The sequence below is a fragment of the Scylla paramamosain genome, chromosome 4 (genome assembly GCF_035594125.1).
Source record: "Scylla paramamosain isolate STU-SP2022 chromosome 4, ASM3559412v1, whole genome shotgun sequence".
NCBI classification, from domain to species: domain Eukaryota; kingdom Metazoa; phylum Arthropoda; class Malacostraca; order Decapoda; family Portunidae; genus Scylla; species Scylla paramamosain.
In genome coordinates, this window is record NC_087154.1 from 3827353 (window position 1) to 3837500 (window position 10148).

Here is a 10148-nt window from a genome sequence, read left to right on the forward strand (position 1 = left end):
GTTCTCTTGTTCTTCCATGCCAGTTACGTTTGTCCTTAATCCATTCTGTTCAATCACTGTTCATTATTTTTTCCCATAATCACCAACGCTTTGTATGTTCATGTTTGCAGTACAGTCTCTTAAACACTTCTGTAACCTAGAAAAAAATTTAACCTGCTTATTTATTTATTTTTTTCGTGTCAGTTACTTTTATCCTTAAACCTCAATTCTGGACAACTCAATGCTGGACAATTTTTCCCATGACCACCAACGTTTTTAGATACTTATACTTGCAGTACAGTCTCTTAAATACTTCTGTTACCTAGAAAATATATGACTCACTTTGTTCTTCTTTTTCCCTCCTTAATCACTAACATTTTTAAACACTTATATTTGCCCTCTCAAATATTTGTGTAACCTAGAAAAAGAAAAGATTAACCCTCTATTCCTTCCTCATTTTTATCTCTATGCATACTATTTTCTACCGTGTTCTGAATGCTAACAAAGGATGACCGTGCCAGTGAAAGGGCGAAGAAGGACGTGAGTGTCTCCTTAGCTGGCTGTATTAGGAGGGCAGCGGTGGCAGTGGGCGTGTGACAGGCCTGCGTGGTGGATGTATGGGAGGGCAGGACGGTATATATTGCGGGTGGTGGTGTTGGTGAACCTGTGAGTTGGCTGTTAGGTGAGTGTATGGGAGGAAGTTAGGTTGGTTTAGAGAGGAGGGTGAAGAAGTGAATATAAATTACAGTTCGTAAATTTCATGCTCGGCAAAATGTGTGAAGTGAAATAAATTTCCAAAGTTGATTTTAGAGTGTATGATTTTCAGGTTAATATTTCTTGGTTAGTCGAGTGAGTGTTACTAAATTTTCTTGCGCCTGAGAGAGACACAGAGAGAGAGAGAGAGAGAGACGGGAAAATAAGTGAAAAGATGTGCATTGATGAACACACACACACATACACACACACACACACACACACACACACACACACACACATACTAATTAAGGAGCAAAGAAGTGTTTAAATGCATGGGAAGAGTAACATTGAAGAGCTGCGCGGAAGTGTGCATCCTCCTCCTCTTCCTTCTCTTCTTCCTTCTCCTCTTTTTTTGTCGAAACTGTTGGTTGTTGTTGGTGGTGGTGGTAGTGGTGGTAGTGGTGATAGTGTTAGTGGTGTTGGTGGTTGTGGCAGTGGTGATTGTGGTGGTGGTGGCGAAATTCCCATTGGTTTCTATTCTTTTCACTCTCCTTTCACTTTCATGCACTTTCTCAACCTCTTATTCTATCCATCCTCCTTCTCTTCTCGCCCCTTGCCCTTGTTCTTCTCCTTCTCCTCCTCCTCTTCCTGTTCCTCCTCCTCTTGGTCCTCCTCCCTCCCCTTTCTGCTCCCCTTCTCCTTTGAACCAGCTCGGCGCCATCAGGTCCAACCCAGCTCCTTGCTGTGAATGAGGACGGTGACGCAGCGCCGGTGAACACAAGGCAGGGAGAGGCCGGCAAATTGTAGTGCGGGACTCGATGAGACCAATAAATTTCACTCGTAATCTTAGACAAGACCTAGAGTGTGAGTGGAGGGGAAGAGGGCACTTTGTGTGTGTGTGTGTGTGTGTGTGTGTGTGTGTGTGTGATGAAGCGTGCAAGTCACCGTTATACAAGGTGTGCGTGCTACTAACTGATGAAAGAAAAATACACACAGAAGGTCCGTGTGTGAGTTGTAATGTATGTAATGCAGTGTGGGCAGTATACTCCTATGTAATGAAGGAGGAAAAAAAAATGTGTGTGGGTTAAGTATTGCAAGGCTTTGATTGGAGCTAAATTTACGTGATTCTGTGAGATTTATTCGTTTATATCATGTGTGCATCAGTATCACCTCCATCATCACAACCACCACCACCACCACCACCACCACCACCACCTTAACCTCTATCGTCATCATCATCGTCATCATCGTGCCCTATAATTTTAGCCCATAACACAGGCATCTCTTAACCTTTCCCTTTCATCACTGTCAGCAACCCGTTCATTACAGGCCACTGCAGTAAAACCTTCTGTCTCATCTCTCCATCGGCATCGTCATCATCATCAGTCAAATTCACTTCTCGCTTTCTGATCTGGAAAACACTATGAAAAATGTCTGTAATTCAGTGAGTGTGTATTTGTATGTATGGTTGTTCACTGTATTGACTTAGGACTCTTATCCCCTTCTGCATGATTCGCTGGCACTCAGATCGTAAAGTGGATGTACTACATACGAGTCTTTAGGTATTTATTATAGTTACCCATCTATATACCAGATTTTTTTTTTTTTTTAAGCACTTTGGGTGTCGAGTGAGGACTTTTTTCACTATTTTCACAGGCCGTAAAGATAGTTAGTCGGGTGTTAAACTAAGGGTGTTTTTCCCATTAATGATGCAGAGTACTTATTAAGCTGTCACCAGAACCATGTAAACACTCTTGAAAACTCCAATGAGTTACACTGGAGCTGCTGTAACAAGTTGAGATAAGACGCAAAAATGTTTGAGAAGACGACCCAAGGCTGCCATTTTCCTTAACTCTTTGACTACTAATGAGACAGTCTTGACTTCACCTGAGTAAACAATTTAATAATCGTTTGAAAATGCAATCCCATGCTGGACAAGATCCTCGTTAATCTTCAACTGCAAATGAGACAATTTCGACTTTGAATAACCTTACACAATCTACAGACCCAAAATAAAACAACAGGTGTTATAAGACTATAAGACTTGAGGAATTGAACTAAACTGTTATTTACTTTTTGTTTTCTACTATCAGTGGCATGCTTTGAAACTATAACTCTACGCTTGCAACACACCACTTCATTTAACTTTAGGAGAATTCACAGCGGTCATTGGGTCAAACTGGACTGGTTAAGAAAGCATATTTACTTCAGGGTTCCAGGTAAACTTAATTGTCCCTCTTCCGCTGGGCAAGAAATAAAGAGAGGAAAAGGTGCCCCGTTCCCTGGCTCTGTCTCTTTAAGTCACCTTTTACGACACGCTGGGAATGCAGGGACACGTATACGCTCCTTGTCTCTGGTTTGGCTATACTTTTAACCATCCCACGCTGCATCAAGGGTAGAACAGACCAAAATGAAGTGGGCATTTGAGTCACCACATTCCTAAGCTCTCATTTTCACGACCCTCTATAAAAACTAGCGTAACATCAAGACGCAGCAGTAAATCATATCACATCTCCAGCTTATTGCAAGAGAATGTAATCGTTGAACATTAATAACCCGTCTGTTTTCCTGTTCAGGGTGTTGTGAAAACTTAACTAGAGGAGCAAGGAAGTGATTTTTGCTGCATTACAATATACACACAAATTTCACGGGATAAGACAGTAAGATGACTTGAGATAATGTGTCATCTATCAGTGGAACAATGGGTGTTGTGTGGGGGATTGCTGAATATGGCTATTATAAGAGAGAGAGAGAGAGAGAGAGAGAGAGAGAGAGAGAGAGAGAGAGAGAGAGAGAGAGAGAGAGAGAGAGAGAGAGAGAGAGAGAGAGAGAGAGAGAGAGAGACTTGAGATTAATCGATTATTCAGAAAGTTACTGGACAGAGTGTTTCATTACGAGAACATCGCCCTCTGCATCCTTAGCGGAGTCAGGGTTGCGCCTCTCACTGAATTCTTCCCAGCCTTTCACTTCCCGCTGCAGTGTTCCGTCGCCTCCCTTTGATCCAGTCTCTATTTCTAAGCCTCCTCTTATTCCACTACTACTGCTAACCTACTTTACCCTTTCTCTCACTCACTCCCGCTACAAAAAGCTACACAGGCTAAGTTTTATGCAATAATCCTGCGATGGAATAAAAATGAGTGTGCTATTTCAGCTTTATTTCCAAGCCTCCTCTTGATCACCGTCTACCAAGAACACGAGTCGTTTTCTTTCACTCCCTCCCGCTATACAGAACTACACGTCCACAGTTATAATTCTTTCGTAAAGTAAAGATTAGCACGTTGGCAGACTGCAAAAGGTCGCTTCGTATTGTTATTTTTACGTGGCATTATCTTTTTCCTCAAGTTAATCTTTTGCCATTACAGTTTCCTCCTTTTAAGTCTCTTCCATTACTTCATAACTTGTAGCATCATCTTAGAAAAAAAGTGGATTCATTACGTATTTCATTCCATGCTACATCTTGATATGTTTATTTTTATGATCAGACATTCTCGGCTTTTGTATTACTGTTTTTTCATTTTTTTTTTTTTTGTTACGAATTTTATTGGAAATTTGCAGAATGTACATTTTTCAGTTGCGATGTGTTCTTTCTCTTGCTGCTTCTACTACTACTACTACTACTACTACTACTACTACTACTACTACTACTACTACTACTACTACTACTCTTGCAACCACTACCACTATCACCATAACTACTACCACCACCACTACCACCAAGACCGCTACTACCACCACCACAGCTTTTTATTAATAATTTATATCATCACCTGACCCACTGACTTTCCTTCTGCCACCTGGACCTTTACCGTAAATCCTGGGGCACGCCATCTCTCCCTTAATGCATAATGCCTCTCTCCTTCCTTCCATCTCCTGCCTCCCTCCCCTCACCTTTCGTTCAGCCTGCACCGTCACTCCCGTTCATGAGCTCTTATGTTCTGACTCATGAGAGAGAGAGAGAGAGAGAGAGAGAGAGAGAGAGAGAGAGAGAGAGAGAGAGAGAGAGAGAGAGAGAGAGAGAGCTGCACTTGTTAAAACCTTTCACCAAAACACTCTCTTTCTCCCTCCCTGCCTCCTGCCCTGCTCCTCTCCCTCCCTCCCTCCCTCCCTCCGCCTCCGCCTAATGCATCACCACCTTTCACGCCGTAACTCTTCATTACCGCCGCACAAGACACCAACACGCTCAGGTCAAGCAACTGTTTATTCTACATATAACAAAAAGTGACACGACTATCTGGCTGCTCTTGACATGACAATATATTATGCTTCTGAGCGTAAAATGAATGCAGTGAAAGTTAACTGTGAATGATGAATATGTTATGGGTGATTGTGAGTGGTATAAAGTACATGCTCTCGGTTACTAATGACAGGGGCGGTGAGTAGCTTGTTAGGAGTACTCTGTGGAGCGACTCTTCTCCCCGCGGGCGCGACGGGCGTCCTCCTCAGCAGCAAAGGCAATCTGGTCCAGCACGAACTGGGGGATGGGGTGTGGGAAGGCGGGGGGCACGGGCAGCAGGTCAGACTGAGGCTGGAAACCGTTCTCATCCGCGACAAACTTGACGACAACAGGAGTGCCGTCAGGGGCGATGTATCTGCGGGAAGAAGGTTGTGAATGTCAGTGTTGTAAACTATACCGAGAGAAGCATTAAATTTTCTAAGTCTATGGTAATCCTATGAAAACAGGAAGAAAAAATTTGAAAGATGTAGGGGGCTCTTGCTCAACCATAGACAGGCCCTCCCACTAAAAAAAAAGGAGGTTTACCCAGTTCATTTTTTCCCCATGGCTGTGTACTCGACTCTAATCGCAGGCAACACCGTGACTCTGTGCATTAGCTTTGTTTAAACACCGTAAGTCTTGATACATTTTTAGACTCCTTACTGAAGTTCCCACAAGTGTGTCTGTTGAGTAAAGCAGCCTGCCCACTCTTGCGAAATTGAAAACGATATGACGTATTTTGGCTGATAACAGTTACAACTAAAGTTAAAATCCAGTTATGGTCTTGGAGCTTCTTTGGCTGCTGTGTGCCGCGTGTCCTTGGCGCTGTATTAGGTTCTGTGTGCAGCATTGGACGCCCACACATGCATGGGTCAGGCAGCGCTCCCAAATTATCAGTGAATTTCCTATGACCACGTAAGACGACAGATATTTATAATGAAAACCATCAAAAGCATGAAGGGAAACCTGTTTTTACCAATATTGATTTTTTTTTTCTTTTTTACAAGATTAGGCGCGTATCCCGAGTGAGGAGGAGCACAGGAGATCAGGTAGACAGTAGTGCTGGATGGGTGATGGTGGCCAGCGTAGTGATAATATTTTAGCATTGCACTACCTTGTCTACTCTCTCTCTCTCTCTCTCTCTCTCTCTCTCTCTCTCTCTCTCTCTCTCTCTCTCTCTCTCACCAGTACTCACGAGTATTGTCCCGCCTTGACCACCGTGCCCGAGGGACCAACGGGGGCGCCAGACTGAGCCAGCACGATGCCGTTCTCGATCTCCACGTCCAGGTGGTAGTTTCCGTCTCCCTGATGGTCTCGCTCGTCCCTCACGGTCTTCACTACCTCGGTGGAGTCATAGGTCGGCAAGGCGGCAGCAGCGGCAGCCAGGGCGGCGAACACGAGCTGGAGATATTTACTTTGGTCACGTGATTGCTTTTTACCATAGACTTGTATGTTCTACATGATCTTAAAGCACATTGACAAGGCTATGCACTTGGCCTCACTGTTTATTCAGCACAACCTTCAGTATGGAAAATAGAACACTTTAAAAATGGAGAAAGTATGTACGTGGTGCGCATTTTTAGACGGGAAAGGCGAACCAATGGGGGCGGTGATATATTGCGAGCAGAAGTACATAAGCAATGCAAGTACACGTACACTTAGATTTGTAATGTTCCTTTTCTTCCCTGCACCAGATACACAAAGGAAAAACTTACGTATTTCATTGCGGTGTGTGCTGCAACAACTAATGTTTCCTCCCCTGCGAACAACAATATTTATACTCGAAAACTAGTGCATCTGGTTGCCAAGTGTGCTTTATCTAACCGGTTAGGCGCTACTTTTTGTTAGTCATCTCAGTGACTCCAAAACCTTTGTCATTTTTTATACATATCCTGTTACTTTCATGTTTGTGCGGAGTGGATCTTAAATGTATGGTCTTAATCAAGGAATCAGTTAGTTTTCAAGAATGTTTTCCTGAACGAGGCAGCAGAGTTTTCAAGAATGTTCTCCTGAACGAGGCAGCGACGAGGTTCTCATGGCTTTTTTCTTCCAGGTAATGAGCGCCGCCCGATGTAGTACTTTCATGAGTTTAAAAAAAAAAAAAAAAACTTGTGTAAAAGTCTGTACGATAAATGTCAGTCATTGACTCCGGCAAAGTGACAGGAAGAACAGGGGCGGTGTGAGAGTAGTGAGGAGCGACACGGAAGAGGTGAGAGGTATGAGGGGCGACACGGAGATGAGAAGTGTTAAGTGAGCGGTGTGAGGGTCAACGTGGAGGAAGTAACAGGTACGATGAGTGCCATGGCGTGGAGGAACGAAAGTAAGTGTTGGGCGAGGCAGCAGGGAGGAGAGGCACGCTGCGGCGGAGGGGCCTGCAGGGCGGGGTCGGGAGGGCAGCATACCCATAACAGCGACACACAAACCCTGTAGCGGCACACTGACCCTCTGCCTCCTGCCGTCTTGCCGCCCTCCACCTGCTCTTCGCCCACCATCACCACGACTGCCGCCACCAACGCAATTACTATATATATATATATATATATATATATATATATATATATATATATATATATATATATATATATATATATATATAATATATAGTATATATATATATATATATATATATATATATATATATATATATATATATATATATATATTTTTTTTTTTTTTTTTTTTTTTTTTTCTTTTTTCTTTTTTTTTTTTTTACTTGAGTGCACTGAAAATACCCATGGAATAAAGTGCTTCAGTTTTTTTTTTTTTCTTTAGGAAGTAAAAGTTTCCACGTGAGAATGAAAGGGCAAAGAGATCACTGACTCAGTATTTTTCAAGAATCGTAAGTATTTTGCCTGTTGTGTTGCATCACGGCGGCTCAAGATACTGGGGCAAATAAATTACCAAACAACTCATTAACGAAAAGACAGGCGACCTTAGTGATTCTAATGGCTCCTGGAGGCGTGAGTAATGCAGCACTTATTCCTAGAGGTACTTAGGAGAGGCTGTGAGGGTGAACAGATGGCTGAAAAGCTGCGTGTTACGCGTGTATGGGGGTGAAAAGAACACACCAGAATGTAACAGGTGGAATATGTAAGTACGTATGTACGTACATTACATATGTATGAAAAGCAGCAGATCGGCAAGTACTGCCAGGTGACCCAAATGGCATGCGTGCAGTATTGTACTTTTATTTATGATTAACATTATCATATGTACAAAAAAGACTTACGTAGAGAGGCATGCACATGTAGCTGCGCAGCGTGCATGTGTTCAACATATAAATAAGTATAAATATAGAGCGAGTAATCTATAGTTGTGAAGACTGGAGGTTCCTAAAGGTTACTGTGAAAGAATTAGTCGTATCTGTCCTCGGGAGAGCGGTTTGCGGTCCTCTTCTGCGGCCTTAGCGATCTGCTCCAGCACGAACTCAGGGATGGGGTGGGGGAAGGCGGGGGCCACGGGCAGCAGGTCAGACTGGGGCTGGTAGCCGCCCTCGTCGGCAACGAACTTCACGACGACGGGAGTGCCGTCAGGGGCGGTGTAACTGGGAGAGAAAGATTCATTAAAGAAATGATCATGACGAGTCAGTGGTGATGTGGCTCAGTGCGTGTTTCCCATCGTATGTAGTGGATTCGCCTCTCTGCTCGGAACTTACGAGTACTGGCCAGCCTTGATGACAGAGCCCTCGGGACCCTCGGGGGGAGCCAGACTGAGCCAGAACGATGCCGTTGCCAGTCTCCACATCCACGTTGTACCTGCCGTACTCGTCCTGCTGGCGCTCGTCCTTCAGGATGGGAACCACCTCTCGGGAGCTATAGTCTGGGGCAGCAGCGGCCACCACGGCCAGAGTAGCGAGAACAACCTGCATGAAGAGACGCCTGGAATTACTGCCGTGCAGCTCTTGGTTATTGTGGTGCACTTCAGGGCATGAGCGGCATTTTTTATTTTTTTATTTTTTTATTTTTTATGTAGGAAGGATACTGGCCAAGGGCAACAAAAATCTAATAAAAAAAAAATGCCCACTACAAAAATGCATTACGGGACTTTTTCCCTCAGACGTCGCCACGCTTCTCGTGTCTGCCTGGAGGCGAGCCGGGAAAGTCTCATGAGCTGAGTAGAGAATTCAACTGTTTACCTTTTAGGATAGCTTTTGTATGAGGGGGGGGCGAGTCGTATCTCAATGATGTGTCCGGTGATGTCAGTTGCCTCATCGCTGCTCATTAAGTGTTTTCGTTTTATGAATCAGACATTTTTTTTTTCCTTTATAAATCTTATCACAATACAGAAGTAAAGAAAGTGTGCCCAGGAAAATAATAAGAATGTTCGTTTACACAGAAACACAAGGAGGCAGTGAGCGTCTCCGGTGAGGCACACATCTCTCTGCCTAGCGCCGGCAGCCCGAGGGCAGCCCGCCTGGCTCGTGATGCAACAGTAACAGCTTTTTTTTTACATACATTCACCTAGATCGCTCACCAAGAATCATAACTGCAGCGTCATTTCCATAGAATCTGTTGGACTGAAGAGTGAAATGTGAAAAAAAAAGAAAATACCGAAAAACCTAAGACAGCCTAAGTACGTCGGCCTATGCTGAGTGGGCCGTCACGTGGCAGCGGCCTAGGGACCAACGTATACTCACAATCTGCATTATGGTGTGTGTGCAGTTCCTCAAGCAACTGATGCCCAGGTGTGCCAGGCCAAGGTATATATAGGGTCCGCGCCGCCCTGACCTGAGTTGCCGGCTGGGGTTGTTGGCCGGGTTTTTGCCGCCACGTCGTGGTAGGACATGAATGTTTCAAGGTCCTTGCCCCGGGCGCCGGCGGCTAGGTGGAGGAGGAGCCGCCGTGCTGGGATTTGGGGGCGGTGAAACATGAGGGAATGTTTTTTTTGAGAAGACTTAGGAAAATATGAGTATCCAGTAACTGTCGTCATCTGGTGATTACACACATGCAGGTAGTTCTACTTTTTATTTATTTTTATGTATGAGAAATCGGTCACCTTGTTTGTAGATGAAGTATGTTTTTATTACTGTTGATATTTGCTATGTCCATTATCACCACCACCACCACCACCACTACCACCACCACCACCACTACTACTACTACTGCTACTACTACTACTGCTGCTACTGATGCTGCTAATACTGCTACTACTGCTACTACTACTACTACTACTACTACTACTACTACTAATACTACTACTACTACTACTAATACTAATACTAATACTACCACCATTACTACTATTACTGCAACTACGACCA

The 10148-nt window shown here is 44.0% G+C and overlaps 2 protein-coding genes across 2 annotated transcripts; both read right to left on the bottom strand.

The window, feature by feature from the left end:
• Window positions 1-4860: 4860 nt before the first annotated feature.
• LOC135098684 (cuticle protein AMP1A-like) lies at window positions 4861-6700 on the bottom strand. The gene is made up of 3 exons (XM_064001083.1): window positions 6604-6700; window positions 6084-6289; window positions 4861-5264 (listed from the first exon to the last, which is right to left on the bottom strand). The coding sequence occupies exons 1-3, from the start codon at window positions 6610-6612 to the stop codon at window positions 5060-5062; spliced, it is 420 nt and encodes a 139-aa protein (XP_063857153.1). The 5' UTR covers window positions 6613-6700; the 3' UTR covers window positions 4861-5059.
• Window positions 6701-8060: 1360 nt separating this feature from the next.
• LOC135098712 (cuticle protein AMP1A-like) lies at window positions 8061-8756 on the bottom strand. Its single transcript, XM_064001103.1, is given in 4 exon segments — window positions 8061-8271; window positions 8273-8432; window positions 8544-8587; window positions 8589-8756. Coding segments are annotated over 4 exon segments (402 nt in total). The 3' UTR covers window positions 8061-8241.
• Window positions 8757-10148: the final 1392 nt, after the last annotated feature.